Source organism: Cherax quadricarinatus, chromosome 65, assembly GCF_038502225.1.
Source record: "Cherax quadricarinatus isolate ZL_2023a chromosome 65, ASM3850222v1, whole genome shotgun sequence".
Classification (NCBI taxonomy): domain Eukaryota; kingdom Metazoa; phylum Arthropoda; class Malacostraca; order Decapoda; family Parastacidae; genus Cherax; species Cherax quadricarinatus.
This window is the reverse complement of record NC_091356.1, coordinates 24,154,769-24,180,345: the sequence shown is the minus strand read 5'-3', so window position 1 is coordinate 24,180,345 and position 25,577 is coordinate 24,154,769. Positions and strand designations below refer to the sequence as shown.

The window sequence follows — 25,577 nt, the reverse complement described above, 5'->3', positions numbered from 1 at the left end:
AGTAACTCATTAACCTAATGGCCATGATTCTTCATTTATTACTTAATTAAATGGAATAATATTCACAGAAATTGTAAAATAATGATTTCTCTATTTACTTCTGGAATATTTTGGGAAATATTCCAATTATTTTGGGATTTATGTGGGAGTAAAGGGCAGATATTTTGCAACATTCCAAGAACTAACAAACTTTATTTTTTTGTGAAATGAAGATAAGATATTTAGAGGAAACTACTCCACCAGGAATTCGTATAAGCATTGTTCTCTCGGCACCAAGTGTCCAAACAACCTTACGTCGTCCCATATAGGAAAACAATTTTCCTCAAGGGCATTTTCAGTAAATCAGTCTTTTCTCAGTTGTTGTTTGAGGTATATTTTTGATAAATATTTTTAAGAAAGAGTGAAAAGACTTTGTCTTGTGCACCAAAATTGGAGGAAATCGAACGGTAAACAAAAGAGCTACATTTTTTTCCTCCCTTAACCCAGCCTGTGAAGCCGATGCCTTAAGGGTTCATACGGTCCTCAGACCGTGTCAGCCTTTAATCCAACAACAACAACAAACAACTCCAATAAAATGTCTTTCGTTACAGGTAATAATATCTTGAAATTGTTAGATATAACAAGCATTTTCATACATTTTAACACATATAAGTGAGCTCAGAGTTATGGTGTTAACTCTGCTGTTAACTATTGTGTTAACAATGAGAAAATAATTCTCCCTTAGGTGATTCTGCTTCAGGGCTCGTGATCTAAGGAATTTGAGCTACCTTACTCCCATAAGGATCATATATTACTTCCTCATACATGGAGGGTCCGGGATCGATCCCCGGCACGGGTGAAATGTTGGGCATGTTTCCTTAGTCCTACTGTCGCTCACCTAGCAGTAAGTAGGTACCTGGATGTTAGTTAACTGGTGTGGGTGGCATCCTGGGGATGAGGACTATAGGACCCCAATGGAAATAAGACACAGTCACTGCGTTAATATTAATCTAGTGTCTAGTGGCGGTATTCTGAAGCTCGTTCATAACTCAGGTTTTGGCTCGTAACTCAAAAAACTCATATGTTGGGGCACTCATAAGTCGAGGCTCCACTGTATTTTGTTAGTTTACAGTAATTATTTATTTATTTACTTATTCAGTGACAGCAATTATTTACTTATTTAACATATTTCAGTAGACCCCCCGTATCCGCTGATTCAGTATCTGCGGTTTACTGTTTACCTGGAGACCTGGAGAGAGTTCTGGGGGTCAACGCCCCCGCGGCCCGGTCTGTGACCAGGCCTCCTGGTGGATCAGAGCCTGATCAACCAGGCTGTTACTGCTGGCTGCACGCAAACCAACGTACGAGCCACAGCCCGGCTGATCCGGAACTGACTTTAGGTGCTTGTCCAGTGCCAGCTTGAAGACTGCCAGGGGTCTGTTGGTAATCCCCCTTATGTATGCTGGGAGGCAGTTGAACAGTCTCGGGCCCCTGACACTTATTGTATGGTCTCTTAACGTGCTAGTGACACCCCTGCTTTTCATTGGGGGGATGGTGCATCGTCTGCCAAGTCTTTTGCTTTCGTAGTGAGTGATTTTCGTGTGCAAGTTCGGTACTAGTCCCTCTAGGATTTTCCAGGTGTATAGTACAACTGTGGCCCAAAAATACCTCTTACTTTTGCATAATAATAATGACCCCAAAGCAGAAAAGTAGAAAAGCTGGCAGTTGTTCCAAGCCTAAGAGAAGCCTTGAAGTGCTTCCCATCAGCGAAAATGATAAGTCTCCACTTACTGTGTGTAATTTATTAAATTTTATAATATGTACGGTGGACCCCCGACTTATGATATTAATGCATTCCTGAGAGCACACCGTAAGATGAAATTATCGTAAGTCGAATTAATTTTCCCCATAAGAAATCAGGGAAATCAAATTAATTCATTTAAGACACCCAAAAGTATGAAAATTTTTTTTTTTACCACATGAAATATACATTTTCCTACACACAAAAAGAAGGATACATGCACAATATATATTATGTATGTACTAGTGTACTAAATGAAGAATAAATGACACTTACCTTTATTGAAGATGTACTGATGAGTGATGACACACTGTGTCCTGGGAATGCCTTTTTCTCCTGAGTAATGTAGGTCCTGTTTGGCATTTTCTTCCAGAACAGGCCTTATCACACTGTTTATGCCACTACGATTCTTAAATCTCTCAAACCAACCTTTGCTGGCCTTAAATTCACCAACATGAGCACTAGTTCCAGGCATTTTTTCCTGTTCATCTGGGTGTTAGTCTACTGGTGTGGGTTGCATCCTGGGGGACAAGATTAAGGTCCCCAATGGAAATAAGTTAGACAGTCCTCGATGGCACAATGACTTTCTTGGGTTATCCTGGGTGGCTAACCCTCTGGGGTTAATTGTTTCTCGATATTCTCGATAAGCCACGCTAATAACAGTGTCTCCACATCTTCGAGTAGTACAGCTGACTGTGGTGCAGCAGCAGCTGACCATGTTCAGCAGCAGCTGATGGTGCTACAGCAGCAGCAGCAGCAGCAGCAGCAGCAGCTGACAGTGCTACAGCAGCAGCAGCAGCTGACCGTGGTGCAGCAGCAGCTGATGGTGCTACAGCAGCAGCAGCAGCAGCTGACCTTTGTGCAGCAGCAGCTGACCGTGGTGCAGCAGCAGCTGATGGTGCTACAGCAGCAGCAGCAGCAGCAGCTGACCGTGTTGCAGTAGGAGCTGACCGTGGTGCAGCAGCAGCTGCCTGTGGTGCAGCAGCAGCTGACCGTGGTGCAGCAGCAGCTGACGGTGCTACAGCAGCAGCAGCAGCTGATGGTGCTACAGCAGCAGCAGCTGACCATGGTGCAGCAGCAGCTGACCGTGGTGCAGCAGCAGCTGACCGTGGTGCAGCAGCAGCTGATGGTGCTACAGCAGCAGCAGCTGCTGACCATGGTGCAGCAGCAGCTGATGGTGCTGCAGCAGCAGCAGCAGCTGACCATAGTGCAGCAGCAGCTCACCGTGGTGCAGCAGTAGCTGACCATGGTTCGATAGTATTTCGACAGTATTTCTCACCCTTTTTACCACAGGGTTGGCATAGAAGCTTTCTTTGGGCCCATGGTGGCTTATTTAGCAGTTACAAGCACTAAAAACACTGGAATAATACCAATTTTTTTTGAATGTATGCATGCAACCGTCCACCCCGGCTTGTAAACAATGTCATACTAGCTCAGCTGAGGCGCTCAGGCCAGATGGACCAGACGGCCGCGTTCGGGACGAATGATGTAAGTCGAGTTTTTCAGCGTAGGTCGGGGTCAAATTTTTAAACTGACAAGCATCATAAGTCAGTTTTAACATAGGTTGAGGACATCGTAATTCGGGGGTCCACTGTATAGGACTTATATATAGGGTCTGCTGCTATTTATGGCTTAAGTATTCCTGGCAGGTCCTTGGAACGTATACGCTATGGATATGGGGGTCCTACTGTATGTTCATATTTGACTTAGGATATTTTCAACTTACAGTGCATTCATTGGAATGTAACCTCATTGTAAGTCAAGGAGCACCTGTATTACCATTAACAATAACGTGTTTGAAACAGTCAAGTGTGAAACAGTGAGGTGTTTCAGACAATGAAGTGTTTGAAAAGTAAAATTAATATTAAATCCCTGAACTTGTATTGTTATTGTTTCAAAATATTATTTCTGGTACATGTAGTTAATATCTCAGATATAAAGTTACTGATGGATGTTGTTAATATCGCAGATATAACTTTAATAATGAATGTTAATATCTCAGATATAAAGTTATTGATGAATGTTGTTAATGTTTGAGATACACAGTTAATGATGAATGTTGTTAATGTTTCAGACATCCAGTTAATGATGCATGGTTTTGGTGACTGCCGGCGACCACTGCCCGAGACTGCAGCGGTTATTGAGTCCATAGTTCATCAGCAGATGACACTCTTCTTGCATCTGGTTGGTTCTGCCATCTGTTGATTTACACTGAGGTCGTGCTGCCTCCACTACCACCATAGTACAGGCTCCACTTGTTCGCTACCATCATAGTACAGGCTCCACTTGTTCACTACCATCATAGTACAGGCTCCACTTGTTTGCTACCATCATAGTACAGGCTCTACTTGTTCACTACCATCATAGTACAGGCTCCACTTGTTCACTACCATCATAGTACAGGCTCCACTTGTTCGCTACCATCATAGTACAGGCTCCACTTGTTCGCTACCATCATAGTACATTCTCCACTTGTTCACTGCCATCATAGTACAGGCTCCACTTGTTTGCTACCATCATAGTACAGGCTCCACTTGTTTGCTACCATCATAGTACAGGCTCCACTTGTTTGCTACCATCATAGTACAGGCTGCACTTGTTCACTATCATCATAGTACAGGCTCCACTTGTTCACTACCATTATAGTACAGGCTCCACTTGTTCACTACCATCATAGTACAGGCTCCACTTGTTTACTACCATCATAGTACAGGCTCCACTTGTTCACTACCATCTTAGTACAGGCTCCACTTGTTCACTGCCATCATAATACAGGCTCCACTTGTTCACTGCCATCATAGTACAGACTCCACTTGTTCACTACCATCATACTGCAGGCTCCACTTGCACACTAACATCAAATTACAGGCTCCACTTGTTCACTACCATCATAGTACAGGCTCCACTTGTTCACTACAATCATAGTACAGGCTCGACTTGTTCACTACCATCATAGTACAGGCTCCACTTGTTCACTACCATCATAGTACAGGCTCCACTTGTTCACTACCATAATACTCCAGGTTATTCTTGTTCCCTACCATCATAGTACAGGCTCGACTTGTTCACTACCATCATAGTACAGGCTCCACTTGTTCACTACCATCATAGTACAGGCACCACTTGTGCACTACCATCATAGTACAGGCTCCACTTGTTAAATACCATCAGTACAGGCTCCACTTGTTCACTGCCATCATAGTACAGGCTCCACTTGTTCACTACCATCAGTACAGGCTCCACTTTTTCACTACCATAATACTGTAGGCTCCACTTGTTCACTACCATCATAGTACAGGCTCCACTTGTTCACTACCATCATACTACAGACTCCACTTGTTAACTACCATTATAGTACAGGCTCCACTTGTTCACTACCATCATACTGCAGGCTCCACTTGTTCACTACCATCATAGTACAGGCTACACTTGTTTGCTACTATCATAGTACAGGCTCCACTTGTTCACTACCATCATAGTACAGGCTCCACTTGTTTGCTACCATCATAGTACAGGCTCCACTTGTTCACTATCATAGTACAGGCTCCACTTGCTCACTACCATCATAGTACAGGCTCGACTTGTTCACTACCATCATAGTACAAGCTCGACTTGTTCACTACCATCATAGTACAGGCTCCACTTGTTCACTACCATCATAGTACAGGCTCCACTTGTTCACTACCATCATAGTACAGACTCCATCTGTTCACTACCATCATACTGCAGGCTCCACTTTCACACTAACATCAAAGTACAGGCTCGACTTGTTCACTACCATCATAGTACAGGCTCGAATTGTTCACTACCATCATAGTACAGGCTCCACTTGTTCACTACCATCATAGTACAGGCTCCACTTGTTCACTACCATAATACTCCAGGTTCTTCTTGTTCACCACCATCATAGTACAGGCTCCACTTGTTCACTACCATCATAGTACAGGCTCCACTTGTGCACTACCATCATAGTACAAGCTCCACTTGTTCAATACCATCAGTACAGGCTCCACTTGTTCATTACCATCATAGTACAGGCTCCACTTGTGCACTACCATCATAGTACAGGCTCCACTTGTTCAATACCATCAGTACAGGCTCCACTTGTTCATTACCATCATAGTATAGGCTCCACTTGTTCATTACCATCATAGTACAGGCTCCACTTGTTCACTACCATAATACTGTAGGCTCCACTTGTTCACTACCATCATAGTACAGGCTCCACTTGTTCACTACCATCAGTACAGACTCCACTTGTTCACTAACATCATAGTACAGACTCCACTTGTTCACTACCATCATAGTGCAGACTCCACTTTTTCACTACCATCATACTGCAGGCTCCACTTGTGCACTACCATCAAAGTACAGGCTCCACTTGTTCACTACAGTCATAGTACAGGCTCCACTTGTTCACTACAATCATAGTACAGGCTCCACTTGTTCACAACCATCATAGTACAGGCTCCACTTGTTCACTACCATCATAGTACAGGCTCCACTTGTTCACTACCATCATAGTACAGGCTCCACTTGTTCACTACCATAATACTCCAGGCTCTTCTTGTTCACTACCATCATAGTACAGGCTCCACTTGTTCACTACCATCATAGTACAGGCTCCACTTGTTTAATACCATCAGTACAGGCTCCACTTGTTCACTACCATCATAGTACAGGCTCCACTTGTTCACTACCATCATAGTACAGGCTCCACTTGTTCACTACCATAATACTCCAGGTTCTTCTTGCTCACTACCATCATAGTACAGGCTCCACTTGTTCACTACCATCATAGTACAGGCTCCACTTGTTTAATACCATCAGTACAGGCTCCACTTGTTCACTACCATCATAGTACAGGCTCCACTTGTTCACTACCATCATAGTACAGGCTCCACTTGTTCACTACCATCATAGTACAGGCTCCACTTGTTCACTACCATAATACTCCAGATTCTTCTTGTTCACCACCATCATAGTACAGGCTCCACTTGTTCACTACCATCGTAGTACAGGCTCCACTTGTGCACTACCATCATGGTACAAGCTCCACTTGTTCAATACCATCAGTACAGGCTCCACTTGTTCATTACCAACCTAGTACAGGCTCCACTTGTGCACTACCATCATGGTACAAGATCCACTTGTTCAATACCATCAGTACAGACTCCACTTGTTCATTACCAACCTAGTACAGGCTCCACTTGTTCATTACCATCATAGTACAGGCTCCACTTGTTCACTACCATCAGTACAGGCTCCACTTGTTCACTACCATAATTCTGTAGGCTCCACTTGTTCACTACCATCATAGTACAGGCTCCACTTGTTCACTACCATCATAGTACAGACTCCACTTGTTCACTACACTCATAGTACAGGCTCCACTTGTTCACTACCATCATAGTACAGGCTCCACTTGTTCACTACCATCATGGTACAGGCTCCACTTGTTCACTACCATCATAGTACAGGCTCCACTTGTTCACTACCATAATACTCCAGGCTCTTCTTGTTCACTACCATCATAGTACAGGCTCCACTTGTTCACTACCATCATAGTACAGGCTCCACTTGTTTAATACCATCAGTACAGGCTCCACTTGTTCACTACCATCATAGTACAGGCTCCACTTGTTCACTACCATCATAGTACAGGCTCCACTTGTTCACTACCATAATACTCCAGGTTCTTCTTGTTCACCACCATCATAGTACAGGCTCCACTTGTTCACTATCATCATAGTACAGGCTCCACTTGTTCACTACCATAATACTCCAGGTTCTTCTTGTTCACTACCATGATAGTACAGGCTCCATTTGTTCACTACCATCATAGTACAGGCTCCACTTGTTCAATACCATCAGTACCTGGCTCCACTTGTTCACTACCATCATAGTACAGGCTCCACTTGTTCACTACCATCAGTACAGGCTCCACTTGTTCACTACGATAATACTGTAGGCTCCACTTGTTCACTACCATCATAGTACAGGCTTCACTTGTTCACTACCATAATACATACTGTAGGCTCCACTTGTTCACTACCATCATAGTACAGGCTCCACTTGTTCACTACCATCATAGCACAGGCTTCACTTGTTCACTACCATGATACTGTAGGCTCCACTTGTTCGCTACCCGGACTTGAGTCCTTGAGATAGGAAGTACAATGTCTGCACTCTGAAGGAGGGGTGTTAATGTTGCAGTTTTATAACTGTAGTGTAAAGCATCCCTCTGGCAAGACAGTGATGGAGTGAATGATGATGAAAGTTTTTCTTTTTCAGGCCACCCTGCCTTGGTGGGAATTGGCTGATGTGTTAATAAAAAAAACATTCATTAGGCTTTTTATGTAATTTTAAATAGTTTATGTTTGATGTGTCATCAGGCGACAGATATTGCGGAACAAAGAGGTACAAGAATTGTGGGTCCAGAAGACATCTTGTTTGTGATGCGTCGAGATCCACTGAAACTTCAGCGTCTAGTTCATTATATGGGTAAGTCACAACACTAAACCATCAGTGTATGGTTTATTATACTACAATGTGTGTACATAAGATAATGATAATAATAATGTTTTATTTGTATACAAGTGCCAGCCTTCTTGCCAATCTCCACTCTGTTTATACTTGAAATGGTAGGCCCAAAAGACAGTCACTAATTTTGCAGTGCATTTAAGGAAAGTACCTAATCATAAGACTTACATGCTACTTAAGAACTAGACATAGACTATTAGTAGGACTTCATATGCAATAAATTGCACTCATTAGTACAATAAGAAAGGTGGTTAATGACAAGTGGTTAGTTACAAAAGAATTACACATTAAAGTGATTTGATGATCTTCAGTTTTAGGGAGTGATTGAATAGAGATGGGGAAGATACTACAAGTTTCTTAAATTACAATACATGTTAATGACTATATGTGGAAGTTGAAGGAAGGCTGGAAGAAGAACATGGACTGAACTTGATGAAAACAGTTTTTGTTTGACAAGGATATTGTTGTCTAGCTTTCATTAGGGTGATGAGTGCTTTTTATAATAATATGTTTATTTCTACAAGTACATGTACAAGGTATACAGGCCTAGCTGACATCAATGACATACTACTATATAAAAAGCTGCTTGTTATGCAGAGCATTTTGGGCAAATTAGGTCAGTCTTGTCCCAGGATGCGACCCACACCAGTCGACTAACACCCAGGTACCCATTTTACTGATGGGTGAACATGGACAACCGTTGTTAGGAAACACGTCCAGTGTTTTCACCCCTTCGCCGGGAATCGAACCTGGACCCTCATCGTGTGAAGCAAGAGCTTTTGCCCCTGGTTGCTCTTCCATAGAGAAAAGTTTGTATTGATTTCCACCTGTGTAGGTCCAAATTTTCCTTTTTCATGGATAAATCTGGGGAAATTGTAGTACAGAGGGCCTTCATTTAGCCTAGTTTCGTTTAACGTCATTTTCTTATGAGGTTAGATTTCTTATTCCCATCATGCACTGCATGAGGCAGGATTTTTATATGGTGCACACTCACTGCACAGACTCATTCTTTTATGTCTAGGCAGAAATTTACTAATCACAGCATATTTGAGGGAGCTGTGCTTAAATCATGGATCTCCATGAGACGCTGGTGTCAGTAACATAGATCAACGTGAGAGACAGAGAAAGGGTTAATGTGCTGTACTTTAGGATGCTGATCTCTCTGAGATAACAGCAGAATGCCTCTTCATCCTGTCTACAAATCTGGTATTTCTTAGGGAAGGATTGAATTAGTTTTTTACTGCGTATGTCCTAATATTCCATTTTTTTTTATTTTTTTCAATTTTATTGAAGAAATTGGGTATTAGTGTCTATGTGATAATATGTGAATGCTTCTCCTGAGTTTCTTCAAATCTTCAATGTTAATATTTTGCTATAGTGATATATGGAGAGCTGGGGTTATGCTATACAGGGATCCCATTCTCTGATCACAGTGACCGACATACGTCTAGTCATTGTCGTTGTCATACACGGACTATCTCCCATTGAGGTAGGGTGACCCAAAAAACAGTTTAATTAACACAATCATCATTGTTCATTCAATAGCCGTCTTGTCAGAAGTGTGCAGACCTTACAGTTAACTGATTCTCTGAACTGTAACATCATCACCACTCCTTAAAAGTGAAGGCACTGTACTTGCCACTTCCAGCACTCAAGTTCAGGTAACTGGTTTCCCTAAATCTCTTCAGTACCACAGTAGTCATAAGTGGGGAACCTTCTGTGTAAATATATTTAATTACTCTTATATGCTGGATAATAAATTTATGCAAATTTTTTTTTCAGGAGTTCGTGATCTGTATCAACGCACTCGAACAAGCACTTCAGGCTCGTCATCAGGTGACATTCAAGATTTGAATTGTGAAGCAGGTGGAGAAGTATCTCGTAAGAAGCTCTGTATTAATTTCTTGCAGACAATTGATCAAACAGGAATGTATGAACCCATATATTCATCATCTCTCTACGATCCTGTCAAGGCTGACAGAGCTGTACGCTTGGACTCAATGACTCAGGTACACTCTTATTATTAATTATAATGTTTATTATTATTTATTTGTTATTATTATTAACACATTGGCTGTTTCTCTCCAAGGCAGGGTGACCCAAAAAAGAAGAAACACCATCATCATTCACTCCACTGTCTTGCCAGAGGCGTGCCTACATGACAGTTAAAAAAACTGCAGCGTATCTCCACCCCTCCGTCAGAGTGCAGGCACACTATTTCCCACCTCCAGGACTCAAGTCCGGCTAACTGGTTTCCCTGAATCCCTTCGTAAATGTTACTTTTCACACACTTCAACAGCACATCACATTGTGAAAACCATTGCTGGAAGTTAAAGCCCATCTCATCTTTGTTTGTTTACATTTCTCTTGACTGTGAATGAATTGTGTGTGTGTGCATTAGTTTTGATAAATTTTGACTTTTTATAAAAGATTTGTGTATATTTTATTGTAACAATTGATAAAATAGACTAGTATCTACATATATTTTGTGCATTCATAACATACCTAACTTTTTCTTATTTTTTTTATATTTCTCCGCCGTACTGTTTGTCTGAGATTTTTCAAATTATCGCAAATCTCCAGAAAATTTTTCAATACAGCTCCTCCTCACTTAGCGACGTACTCATTTACCGATGACTCGGACTTATGATGGGCTCTCTGATCAGTATGCATACCTAAATAATGTATATTAAAGTTGATTTCCTCTATTCTGTTTATTACATTATACAGTACACAACTGTATGAACATTTAAAAATATTCCAGAAATGTCATAAATGGTGCAATGATGACATTAAAACAATATCAAAGATAGTTGACACAAAACCCTTATCATTATAGTATGCCCCTAGCTTAGTGATGAATTCACTTACCAATGTAGCCTTAGGCCCAGAACTTCATTGTTAAGTGAGGAGAGGCTGTATATTTATTGAAAAAATCCACGTAGTATAATTAGACCCATGCAATTCAAGCCTGTGTTGTTCAAGGGTCAGCCATGTTCTTATTCTCATTACTTGTAATCATGCTCCAACCTTAAATAATAATTGTTTGCTTGTTTGTTCGTGTAATTCCTATATTTGTTGTTTGTATACCCATAACCCTTTTGGGGTCAGTCTCATTGTATCATGGCCTCAAAGCCAGTGTCGGCCCCGTAGTACTATGCCATGAGCTCTGCTCACTTAAATAAGCTGTGAGCAGTAAATTTGGGCCTAGATATGAGAGAATGGGTCTATGCAGTAAGTGTGCACCATATAAAAAAAAAAACCTGCAGCACACAATGCATTATGAGAAAAAAACTTCAACCATGTTTTTGGTTTAACCCTTAAACTGTCCAAACATAGTTCTACGTTGTTACCGGTAGTGCTCCAAATGTAGATCAACATTTTATTTTTCCTGCCTCCAAATTTGGTATGATTGGCCTAAGATGCCTGGTCAGTATAGAATGGGTCTTAACACTTGGTGTGTTCAGTATTAAAAAAAAACTGGGACCACTTATTATCTTGTGGGAGCACCAGTTCAATTGAGAGCCAGCTAGAGCAAACAGCATGGCAAACACCAGGGATTCACTGATGCCATTTTGTATTAACACTCCCCTTTTAAGAGGAAAGTGATGTTGACCCAGAGTTTAGTGTCCTGGAGATGGATGTGGCCACAAGTGATTGAAGAAATATCAAAAACCTTGATAATAACCCATTTGCAACATTTTTGCCACATCCTTTCAAAATTTTGATACCACTGTTAGTGTCATCTTGCCAGAATGCCCTATAACCCATGCCCTAAGTAAAGAGAAATGATTCTGGAACATGTGTAATACGTATTCAGCATGAAGGCCGGCTGACCGCCAACTGGCTGGGTGGGTGGCTGATTGACTTTGGTTGTCTCTCCATCTGTATCTGTCTATCTGTCTCTGTCTACCTCAGTCTCTATCTCTCTCTGTCTCAGTGTCACAGGTACACATAAGTACAGTTATCACACATAGTGTAAATTACCTAGGATAAATACACAAATCCTAGGTAGTGGGTTGGTAGACAGCAACCGCCCAGGGAGGTACTACTGTCCTGCCAAGTGAGTGTAAAACGGAAGCCTGTAATTGTTTTACATGATGGTAGGATTGCTGGTGTCTTTTTTTCTGTCTCATAAACATGCAAGATTTCAGGTACGTCTTGATACTTCTACTGACACTTAGGTCACACTACACATACATGTACAAACATATATGTACACACCCATCTTGGTTTTCTTCTATTTTCTTTCTAGTTCTTGTTTATTTCCTTTTATCTCCATGGGGAAGTGGAACAGAATTCTTCCTCCGTAAGCTATGCGTGTTGTAAGAGGCGACTAAAATGCCGGGAGCAAGGGGCTAGTAACCCCTTCTCCTGTATATATTACTAAATGTAAAAGGAGAAACTTTCATTTTTCCTTTTGGGCCACCCCACCTTGGTGGGATACGGCCGGTTTGTTGAAAGAAGAAAGAAATACACAAATAACCCCCACATAAAAGAGAGAAGCTTACGACGACGTTTCGGTCCGACTTGGACCATTGACAAAGTCACACTAACCAGAAGTGGAGCAGGACGGCTATATATAGGCAGGAAGAGGCGGTGGTAGTAGTAGTAGTAGTAGAAGAATGGTATATAATACCGACAAGATGAAATTAAGACACATGCGCAACACCCGGGCATCCCTATCGTAGACTTTTTTTTTTTTTTTTTTTTTTTTTTTTTTTTTTTTTTTTTTTTTTTTTTTTTTTTTGTTACCTAATATAACCCCGTGGCCTGGTGGCAAAAACTCTTGCTTCACACGGTGAGGGTCTGGGTTCAGTTCCCGGTGAAGGGATGGAAACATTGGACGTGTTTCCTACACTGGTTGTCTATGTTTACATATCAGTAAAATGGGTACCTGGGTGTTAGGATGCGACCCACTGCTGTGGGTCGCATCCTGGGACAAAACTGACCTAATTTGCCTGAAATGCTGTGCATAACAAGTGGCTTTCTATATAATAGTATGTCATTGATGTCAGCTAGGCCTGTATATCTTGTACATGTACTTGTAGTAAATAAAGATATTATTATTATTAAAATGCAGACAGAGTGCTATTCTGTGCCTGTAGATATAAGGCATAATAAGCATGACTGGCAGTACTCATTTTCACTTGATCAGGCATCAGATGTGAAGACTCAGCATCATGTGTAATACCTGTTGGTTCATGAGCAGTTCTCTGAGACAGAGAGACAAGCAGACAGATTGACAGGAAGACAGAGTCACACAGGCAGACAGAAAGACAGATAAGCAGATTGAGCTAGACAGACAGTTAACAGACAGATAAACAGACAGATAAACAGACAGACAGATAAACAGACATGTTTATGTGTAACAGTGAAAACAACGCCAAGGCAGTGCACAATCATCAAATGTCACTCCACTGCTGACGGTGCAGCAGTGGAGTAACACTCATCTTGCTTCAAGGAGTCTCATATATACTCCAGCATGTCTAAAACATTGCTGGGACCTATAAATACTTTGTATATATTTGTAGACAATAGTAGAATCGAGACACTTATGCAACATATAGGAATCTTTATTGAAGAAATGTTTCGCCACACGGTGGCTTCATCAGTCCAATACAAAGTAGAAATGGGTAAGGAGAGGAGGAGTTTGAGATAATCAGTCCCTCAACCTGGAATCGATGTGTTCAGTCCATCACTCTTGCAGGAAGTACAGCATAGGGCCAGAGAGGTGGCTTATATACTGCAGTCAGATAAGTCGAAGCAGGAGGTGGGATCACAGTGGGACCTGCCACTAGTGTAAGTAGGTCGTCGTCCTAAGGTTGGACAAGCGTTGAAGTCTTTGTACCAAGATCCCATGATGTTGCAGTGTCTGACAGATGTGATGAATGGTTTTGAAAACCGATAACTTGAAGAACTGAGACACTTATGCAACATATGGGAATCTTTATTGAAGAAACGTTTCGCCACACGGTGGCTTCATCAGTCCAACCTTAGGACGACCACCTACTTACACTAGTGGCAGGTCCCACTGTGATCCCGCCTCCTCCTGCTTCGACTCATCTGACTGCAGTATATAAGCCACCTCTCTGGCCCTATGCTGTACTTCCTGCAAGAGTGATGGACTGAACACATCAATTCCAGGTTGAGGGACTGATTACCTCAAACTCCTCCTATCCTTACCCATTTCTTCTTTGTATTGGACTGATGAAGCCACCGTGTGGCGAAACGTTTCTTCAATAAAGATTCCCGTATGTTGCATAAGTGTCTCAATTCTTCAAAGTGTCGGTTTTCAAAACCATTCATCACATAGACAATAGTATGTGACCAACACATGTGAAAATGTTCACCTGTCAATGTGTTTGTAACTATTTGAGTACTATTTCAGTACCTAATATTAGTGTCAGAACAAAGATTGGCTATGAAATCACAAGAACTATTATAAATTGTAATTATCAGAACATAAAAATTATATGGTGGGAAATGGCCGATGTGTTAATAAAAAAATTATATAAATTAAAAAAACAAGAAAAAAAAAGGTATATCGGCAACATTTCTGTAAGTGGCAGGACTCCATGTTCCTGTCAGATGAGCATCCAGTGCCAACTTCGCGGCCTTATATCTCAGCAAGTACTGACCCTAAAAATTTTTTTGATTTTATTGCACCTGTAAAATTGCCCTCTTTAATTAATTTTTTTTTTCAAAACATTTGGAGCACTAGCAGTGAAAACATAGATCTACGTTTGGACAGTTTAAGAGCAAAGCCTAGCAGTACTATCTCCGTTCTGCCTCAGCATAGACATACCTTGCTCACTGAGTTTGATTATTTCTAACTTAGCACTTAAAGATGACTCCTCTTTTTCACAACTACCCTTAGATAGCACTGTTATATAATAATAGTATAAATAATATATGTGATAACTTTAAAACAAGAGTTGCTGAATTTCAGGGCATGTCCTGCCAGAGATACAAGGAGTACTGTGAAGCAAGGAAAGCTTCTTTCTGTCCTCGTCTCAGAGTCAACAAGTTCCGAGAGTGGCTCCTTGGAGATGAAAGTAATGAAGTTAAGCTTACTCAGGTGAGTGAAGTGATTGGCTTCCTGGAGATGAAAGTAATGAAGTTAAGCTTACTCAGGTGAGTGAAGTGATTGACTTCCTGGAGATGAAAGTAATGAAGTTAACCCTTTGAGAGTCTGTCCCATAGATCTACAGCTTTGAAGCCTGGGTCCAAGCTGTAGCTCTACGCCATGAGCTCAGCTCACTCAGATAAGCTATGAGCGGTAAATTTGGGCCTAGATATGAGAGAATGCATCTATGTAGTAAGTGTGCACCATATAAAACAAATCCTGCAGCGTGCAGTGCATAATGAGAAAAAAACTGTGGCCGTGTTTTTGGATTAAAACAGCAAATATGCGGTGTATTTTTATATGTTTTTTACGGTAGTATTCATGATTTTTTGGTCTCATTTGGTAGAATGGAAGATATATTACAGAAATTGAGATGATTTTGATTAGTTTTAGTAGTGAAAATAGCTTGAAATTGAGCTCAAATTAGCGGAAATGTTCGATTTTTGCTGATGTTCAAGAGCAAACAGATGATGTCACTCATCCAATGCACGACAGCTGGTGGGTCTAATATACGTTCATGAATGCGCTGATATTATTTATACAATTATTACAATATTGCATAACAGTAAATCTTCTAGTTTTTGGTGTGAATAAAAAATTTTATGTGAATAATAAATCAAAATGGATTTCATGTGTAAAGCCTGGAAATGTAACTAATAGACAGAGGAAATGTTATTTTAGTGCTAGGAATGCCTGCATTGTTTATTCTGGACCCTATTTTGAAATTGGAATATTTTGAACTTTGTGTGAAATTACTCAAATTACCAATTTCTGATCACTTTATTGGGTAGTTGAAATAGTTGATTGGGCAGTGTCTTGTGCTCAATCGATAAAACATAAGTGATACTAGTGAAATAGCTATGAATTTGGTCAACTGGAGTAATATAATTGGCCTAAAATAGCAGTCCAAGTGGGCAAAATCACCTATGTGTAAATATCGCTGATGCAGTAAAATTTGCCATAGTGTAATTTTGCAGTTTTCCATCAAATTTCGAACTTTTTGTTTTATTACCTTCAGAAAAAGATTCTCTACCATTTCATAAGAATTTTTTTTTTTTTTTTAAATTCTTGGACCCTGTGGTCAAGGTGTAGAACTGCAGCTTGGACTCTCAGAGGGTTAAGCTTACTCAGGTGAGTGAAGCAAATGGCTCCCTGGAGATGAAAATAAGGAAGTTTACTCAGGTGAGTGAAGTGAGTGGCTCCTTGGAGATGAATATAATGAAATTAAGTTTACTCAGGTGAGTGAAGTCTTGTGTTTGACTTTTACATTAATTGAATATTAAATATAGTGTTTATCATAATGTGTATCATTTACCAAACTGCGGCAGGCCAGGACTCGAGCGGCTCAAGTGGTAATGCGACGCGTACATTGTGCTGTCTCTGGAGGCGGTATAAGGTTCGTAGGGTCGAGTCTTGGCCTGCCACAGTTTGATAAATGATTTAAAATCGCTTGTTTCGTGATTTCATTGCTGTAATGTGTATGTGTGGAGTGCAGCATGAACAATGTGTATATTATAACAGTATTAATAATTTCATCATCACTCGTGTAGATCAACGTTAGTGACATCACTGTCACTCGCGTACATCTATGTCAAATGACATCACTGTCACTCATGTACATCTACATCAATTGACATCATTGTCATTCTTGTACTTCTATGTCAGTGACATCACTGTCATGTACATCTACATCAGTGACATCACTGTTACTCATGTAGATCTATAAGTGACATCACCATCACTTACATCTATACACAATTCATTGTGTACTTAAATTTGCTGTGAGTGGCAGGTTTTGTCCTAGACATGAAAGAAAGTAGATGAATGGTTCAGAGAACCGACAAGTTGATAAATTAGACACATGTGCAACACTTGGATATCTTTATTGAGGAAATGTTTTGCCACACAGTGGCTTCATCAGTTCATACAAAGGAGAATGTTGAAGAACAGGAGAAATTTGAGGTAATCAATTCCTCAGCCTTGAGCCGATTTAATCAGTGCATCAAACTTGAAAAGAATACAGCATATGTGCAAAGAAGTGGCTTATATGCTGTAGACAGGAGAGGTGCAACAGTTGTAGGTGGTATCACATTTGACGAATGTGGAAGTAGGTCGTGCCCAAGGGTTAGGCAAGTGAAGAATTCCCAGTATGAAGATCCCAAGATATTGCTGTGTCAGACAGGAATGTAGATGAATGGTTCAGAGAACTGATTAGTTGACAAATTAGACACATGTGCAACACTTGGGTATCTTTAGTGAGGAAACGTTTTGCCACACAGTGGCTTCATCAGTCCATACAAGAGAGAATGTTGAAGAACAGGAGGAGTTTGAGGTAATCAGTCCCTCAGCCTTGACTTGATATAATCAGTCCATCAATCTTGAAAAGAATTCTTTTCAAGATTTACATCAACTCAAGGCTGAGGGACTGATAACCTCAAACTCCTGTTCTTCAACATTCTCCTTTGTACGGACTGATGAAGCCACTGTGTAGCAAAAAGGTTTCCTCAATAAAGATACCCAAATGTTGCACATGTGTCTATTTATCATGAAAGAATGTGTCTGAGGGGTTTGTGTGGGCAGTATAAAAAAAATCCTGCCCCACACAGTATGCATGATGGGAGCAGCTGATCTCTGATCTCAGGTCTAGGCTATTATAGAAGTACAGTCGACCCTCGAATTTCATCATCCCTTTTCTGAATGTAAAACTATAGTTATTCTCTATAAAAATGCATTTTTGTTAATATTTTTGGGTGTCTGGAATGGATTAATTTGATTTTCATTATTTTTTATGGGAAATATTAACAAAAAAATACATTTTATAGAGATAAACAAGTTAAGAAAGCCTAGAGAATGAATGGATTCGTCAGTTAAATACAGAGTAGAGGAGTTAGTAGATGGGGAGATGGAGGTATTGGGTAGATGGCGGGAATATTTTGAGGAACTTTTAAATGTCGACGAAGAAAGGGAAGCGGTAATTTCATGAACTGGCCAGGGAGGTATACCATCTTTTAGGAGTGATGAAGAGCAGGATGTGAGTGTGGGGAAGGTGCGTGAGGCATTACGTAGAATGAAAGGGGGCAAAGCAGCAGGAACTGATGGGATCATGACAGAAATGTTAAAAGCAGGGGGGGGGGGATATGTGTTGGAGAGGTTGGTATTTTTGTTTAATAAATGTATGAAATGGGAGCAAGGGGCTAGTAACCCCTTCTCCTGTATAAATTACTAAATTTAAAGAGAAACTTTTGTTTTTCTTTTTGGGCCACCCTGCCTTGGTGGGATACGGCCGGTTTGTTGACAAAAAAAAATGTATGAAAGAGGGGAAGGTACCTAGGGATTGGCAGAGAGAATGTATAGTTCCTTTATATGAAGGGAAGGGGGACAAAAGAGATTGTAAAAATTATAGAGGAATAAGTTTACTGAGTGTTAGAGTGTTCAGCAGAAGTTTGTGGTTACAGGAAAGTGGGTGCAGGAGGGAAGAGGAGCGATTGGTGGAATGATGATGTAAAGAGAGTAGTAAGGGAGAAAAAGTTAGCATATGAGAAGTTTTTACAAAGTAGAAGTGATGCAAGGAGGGAAGAGTATATGGAGAAAAAGAGAGAAGTTAAGAGAGTGGTGAAGCAATGTAAAAAGAGAGCAAATGAGAGAGTGGGTGAGATGTTATCAACAAATTTTGTTGAAAATAAGAAAAAGTTTTGGAGTGAGATTAACAAGTTAAGAAAGCCTAGAGAACAAATGGATTTGTCAGTTAAAAATAGGAGAGGAGAGTTATTAAATGGAGAGTTAGAGGTATTGGGAAGATGGAGGGAATATTTTGAGGAATTGTTAAATGTTGATGAAGATAGGGAAGCTGTGATTTCGTGTATAGGGCAAGGAGGAATAACATCTTGTAGGAGTGAGGAAGAGCCAGTTGTGAGTGTGGGGGAAGTTCGTGAGGCAGTAGGTAAAATGAAAGGGGGTAAGGCAGCCGGGATTGATGGGATAAAGATAGAAATGTTAAAAGCAGGTGGGGATATAGTTTTGGAGTGGTTGGTGCAATTATTTAATAAATGTATGGAAGAGGGTAAGGTACCTAGGGATTGGCAGAGAGCATGCATAGTTCCTTTGTATAAAGGCAAAGGGGATAAAAGAGAGTGCAAAAATTATAGGGGGATAAGTCTGTTGAGTGTACCTGGTAAGGTGTATGGTAGAGTTATAATTGAAAGAATTAAGAGTAAGACAGAGAATAGGATAGCAGATGAACAAGGAGGCTTTAGGAAAGGTAGGGGGTGTGTGGACCAGGTGTTTACAGTGAAACATATAAGTGAACAGTATTTAGATAAGGCTAAAGAGGTCTTTGTGGCATTTATGGATTTGGAAAAGGCGTATGACAGGGTGGATAGGGGGGCAATGTGGCAGATGTTGCAAGTGTATGGTGTAGGAGGTAGGTTACTGAAAGCAGTGAAGAGTTTTTACGAGGATAGTGAGGCTCAAGTTAGAGTATGTAGGAAAGAGGGAAATTTTTTCCCAGTAAAAGTAGGCCTTAGACAAGGATGTGTGATGTCACCGTGGTTGTTTAATATATTTATAGATGGGGTTGTAAGAGAAGTAAATGCGAGGGTCTTGGCAAGAGGCGTGGAGTTAAAAGATAAAGAATCACACACAAAGTGGGAGTTGTCACAGCTGCTCTTTGCTGATGACACTGTGCTCTTGGGAGATTCTGAAGAGAAGTTGCAGAGATTGGTGAATGAATTTGGTAGGGTGTGCAAAAGAAGAAAATTAAAGGTGAATACAGGAAAGAGTAAGGTTATGAGGATAACTAAAAGATTAGGTGATGAAAGATTGAATATCAGATTGGAGGGAGAGAGTATGGAGGAGGTGAACGTATTCAGATATTTGGGAGTGGACGTGTCAGCGGATGGGTCTATGAAAGATGAGGTGAATCATAGAATTGATGAGGGAAAAAGAGTGAGTGGTGCACTTAGGAGTCTGTGGAGACAAAGAACTTTGTCCTTGGAGGCAAAGAGGGGAATGTATGAGAGTATAGTTTTACCAACGCTCTTATATGGGTGTGAAGCGTGGGTGATGAATGTTGCAGCGAGGAGAAGGCTGGAGGCAGTGGAGATGTCATGTCTGAGGGCAATGTGTGGTGTGAATATAATGCAGAGAATTTGTAGTTTGGAAGTTAGGAGGAGGTGCGGGATTACCAAAACTGTTGTCCAGAGGGCTGAGGAAGGGTTGTTGAGGTGGTTCGGACATGTAGAGAGAATGGAGCGAAACAGAATGACTTCAAGAGTGTATCAGTCTGTAGTGGAAGGAAGGCGGGGTAGGGGTCGGCCTAGGAAGGGTTGGAGGGAGGGGGTAAAGGAGGTTTTGTGTGCGAGGGGCTTGGACTTCCAGCAGGCATGCGTGAGCGTGTTTGATAGGAGTGAATGGAGACAAATGGTTTTTAATACTTGACGTGCTGTTGGAGTGTGAGCAAAGTAACATTTATGAAGGGATTCAGGGAAACCGGCAGGCCGGACTTGAGTCCTGGAGATGGGAAGTACAGTGCCTGCACTCTGAAGGAGGGGTGTTAAAGTTGCAGTTTACAAACTGTAGTGTAAAGCACCCTTCTGGCAAGACAGTGATGGAGTGAATGATGGTGAAAGTTTTTCTTTTTCGGGCCACCCTGCCTTGGTGGGAATCGGCCAGTGTGATAATAAATAATAAAAAAAACCAGGAAAAATGTATGGTAGGGTTATTATTGAAAGAATTAGAAGTAAGACAGAATGTAGGATTGCGGATGAGCAAGGAGGTTTTAGAGTGGGTAGGGGATGTGTAGATCAAGTGTTTACATTGAAGCATATATGTGAAGAGTATTTAGATAAAGGTAGGGAAGTTTTCATTACATTTATGGATTTAGAAAAGGCATATGATACAGTGGATAGGGGAGGAATGTGGCAGATTTTGCAAGCATATGAAATAGGTAGTAATTTACTAAATGCCGTAAAGAGTTTTTATGAGGATAGTGAGGATCAGGTTAGGGTGTGTTGAAGAGAGGAAGATTATTTCCTCTTTTCTAGACAGGTATGTGTGATGTTACCATGGTGTTTAATATATTTATAGATGGGGTTGTAAAAGAAGTAAATGCTAGGGTGCTTGGGAGAGGGGTGGGATTAAATTATGGGGAATCAAATACAAAATGGGAATTGACACAGATACTTTTTGCTGATGATACTGTACTTATGGAAGACTCTAAAGAAAAGTTGCAAAGGTTAGTGGACGAGTTTGGGAGAGTGTGTAAGGGTAGAAAGTTGAAAGTGAACATAGAAAAGAGTAAGGTGATGAGGGTATCAAATGATTTAGATAAAGAAAAATTGGATATCACATTGGAGAGAAGGAATATGGAAGAAGTGAATGTTTTCAGATATTTGGGAGTTGACGTGTCAGCGGATGGATTTATGAAGGATGAGGTTAACCATAGAATTGATGAAGGAAATAAGGTGAGTGGTGCATTGAGATATATGTGGAGACAAAAAACATTATCTATGGAGGCAAAGAAGGGAATGTATGAAAGTAGAGTGGTACCGACACTCTTTTATGGGTGCGAAGCTTGGGTTGTAAATGCTGCAGCGAGGCAGCGGCTGGAGGCAGTGCAGATGTCCTGTCTAAAGGCAATGTGTAGTGTAAATATTATGCAGAGAATTCGGAGTGTGGAAATTAGGAGAAGGTGTGGAGTTAATAAAAGTATTAGTCAGAGGGCTGAAGAAGGGTTGTTGAGGTGGTTTGGTCATTTAGAGAGAATGGATCAAAGTAGAATGACATGGAGAGCATATAAATCTGTAGGGAAAGGAAGGCAGGGTAGGGGTCGTCCTCAAAAAGGTTGGAGGGAGGGGGTAAAGGAGGTTTTGTGGGTGAGGGGCTTGGACTTCCAGCAAGTGTGTGTGTGTGTTAGATAGGAGTGAATGGAGACGAATGGTTTTTGGGACCTGACGAGCTGTTGGAGTGTGAGCAGGGTAATATTTAGTGAAGGGATTCAGGAAACTGGTTATTTTTATGTAGCTGGACTTGAGTACTGGAAATGGGAGGTACAATGCCTGCACTTTAACCCTTTCAGGGTCCAGAGACCAAATTTCAAAGGGTGCACCAGTGTCCAAGAATTTTCAAAAAAAAATTTTTGTTATTTTTTCTAATGAAATGGTAGAGAATCGTTTTCTGAAGGTAATAAAACAAAAAGTACGAAATTTGATGGAAAATTGATGAAATTATGCTCTCGCGAATTTTGCTGCCAGCGATATTTACGCATCAGTGATTTTGCCGACTTTGACTCCCATTTTAGGCCAATTACGTTATTCCAGTCGACCAAATTCTTAGCTATTTCACTAATGTTACTTCTAATCTATCGATTGAGCACAAGAATTCACCAAGTCAACTGTTTCAACTACAAAATAAAGTGATCAGAAATTGGTAATTTGGCCAATTTAATGCAAAGTTCAAAATACTCCAATTACAAAATAGGGTCCAGAATAAACAATGCAGGCATTCCTGACACTAAACTAACATTTCTTCTGTTCATTAGTTATGTTTTCAGACTTTACTAAAGAATTCCATTTTGATTTTTTATTCACATAATAAATTTTTATTCAAACCATAAAATAGAAGATTTTTGTTATGCAATATTGTAATAATTGTATAAATAATGTCACCACATTTGTGAACATATATTAGACCCACCAGCAGGCATGTATTAGACGTGTGAGGTCATTTGTTTACTCTTAAACATTGGCAAAAATTTAACATTTCTGCTACTTTGAGCTCAGTTTCAAGCCATTTTCAGTATGAAAACCAATCAAAATAATCTCTATTTCTGTAATATATCTTCCATTCTATCAAATGAGACCAAGAAATCGCAAATACAACTACAAAAAACATGTAAAGTAAAAGGACACAAGTGCAACTAATGTGACATTTATTGTGGCAACATTTCGCTCTCCAGGAGCTTTATCAAGCCATTACAAACAATACATGGACACAGAGGATATATAAAGGCTCAGAGTGAGGTGCAATACTAGTGAGGTACCATTTCGATGTTCACTAGTGGTAGTAGTAGTAGTAGTGGTAGTGACAAAAGTAATACAATATGGTAGAGCAATTAATTCGTACATGAGTAAAAGGATATAAAAGCTATTACTTGGGTAACATAAAAATATGTACGAATTAATTGCTCTACCATATTGTATTACTTTTGTCACTACCACTACTACTACTAGGGCTCTGGTGGCCTGGTGGTTAACGCTCTCACTTCACACGGTGAGGGCCTGGGTTCGATTCCCAGCCAGAGTAGAAACATTGGACGTGTTTCTTTCCACCTGTTGTCTATGTTCCCCATCAGTAAAATGGGTACCTGGGTGTTAGTCGACTGGTGTGGGTCGCATCCTGGGACACTGACCTAAGGAGGCCTGGTCACAGACCGGGCCGCGGGGGCGTTGACCCCCAGAACTCTCTCCAGGTAAACTCCAGGTAAACTACTACTACCACTAGTGAACATCGAAATGGTACCTCACTAGTATTGCACCTCACTCTGAGCCTTTATATATCCTTTGTGTCCATGTATTGTTTTTAATGGCTTGATAAAGCTCCTGGAGAGCGAAACGTTGCCACAATAAATGTCACATTAGTTGCACTTGTGTCCTTTTACTTTACATATTGTCGGTAATTCTACTAACTTTATTACAAAAAACATACGAAAAAACGCTGCAAAGTCGCTGTTTTAATTGAAAATTACGGTCTCAGTTTTTTTTCTCTCATTGTGCACTGTGTGCTGCAGGATTTGTTTTATGTGGTGCACACACATACCACATAGATGTATTCTCATATTTTATTATTTTTTATTATTATTATTTTTTTTTTTTTTTTTTTTTTTTTTTTTTTTTTTTATTATCACACTGGCCGATTCCCACCAAGGCAGGGTGGCCCGAAAAAGAAAAACTTTCACCATCATTCGCTCCATCACTGTCTTGCCAGAAGGGTGCTTTACACTACAGTTTTTAAACTGCAACATTAACACCCCTCCTTCAGAGTGCAGGCACTGTACTTCCCATCTCCAGGACTCAAGTCCGGCCTGCCGGTTTCCCTGAATCCCTTCATAAATGTTACTTTGCTCACACTCCAACAGCACGTCAAGTATTAAAAACCATTTGTCTCCATTCACTCCTATCAAACACGCTCACGCATGCCTGCTGGAAGTCCAAGCCCCTCGCACACAAAACCTCCTTTACCCCCTCCCTCCAACCCTTCCTAGGCCGACCCCTACCCCGCCTTCCTTCCACTACAGACTGATACACTCTTGAAGTCATTCTGTTTCGCTCCATTCTCTCTACATGTCCGAACCACCTCAACAACCCTTCCTCAGCCCTCTGGACAACAGTTTTGGTAATCCCGCACCTCCTCCTAACTTCCAAACTACGAATTCTCTGCATTATATTCACACCACACATTGCCCTCAGACATGACATCTCCACTGCCTCCAGCCTTCTCCTCGCTGCAACATTCATCACCCATGCTTCACACCCATATAAGAGCGTTGGTAAAACTATACTCTCATACATTCCCCTCTTTGCCTCCAAGGACAAAGTTCTTTGTCTCCACAGACTCCTAAGTGCACCACTCACTCTTTTTCCCTCATCAATTCTATGATTCACCTCATCTTTCATAGACCCATCCGCTGACACGTCCACTCCCAAATATCTGAATACATTCACCTCCTCCATACTCTCTCCCTCCAATCTGATATCCAATCTTTCATCACCTAATCTTTTTGTTATCCTCATAACCTTACTCTTTCCTGTATTCACCTTTAATTTTCTTCTTTTGCACACCCTACCAAATTCATCCACCAATCTCTGCAGCTTCTCTTCAGAATCTCCCAAGAGCACAGTGTCATCAGCAAACAGCAGCTGTGACAACTCCCACTTTGTGTGTGATTCTTTATCTTTTAACTCCACGCCTCTTGCCAAGACCCTCGCATTTACTTCTCTTACAACCCCATCTATAAATATATTAAACAACCACGGTGACATCACACATCCTTGTCTAAGGCCTACTTTTACTGGGAAAAAATTTCCCTCTTTCCTACATACTCTAACTTGAGCCTCACTATCCTCGTAA

General features: G+C 40.8%; 1 protein-coding gene across 1 annotated transcript in view; it reads left to right on the top strand.

Annotated features, from left to right (window-relative positions):
• Positions 1-466: 466 nt before the first annotated feature.
• Positions 467-25,577, top strand: part of LOC128700572 (transcription initiation protein SPT3 homolog) — a 57,437-nt gene continuing 32,326 nt past the window's right edge. The window contains exons 1-5 of the mRNA XM_070098991.1: positions 467-590; positions 3,855-3,964; positions 8,176-8,284; positions 10,106-10,332; positions 15,276-15,404. Of these exons, the coding sequence (XP_069955092.1) occupies positions 575-590; positions 3,855-3,964; positions 8,176-8,284; positions 10,106-10,332; positions 15,276-15,404 (591 nt within the window). The 5' untranslated portion in view covers positions 467-574. The remainder of the gene's footprint in view (positions 591-3,854; positions 3,965-8,175; positions 8,285-10,105; positions 10,333-15,275; positions 15,405-25,577) is intronic.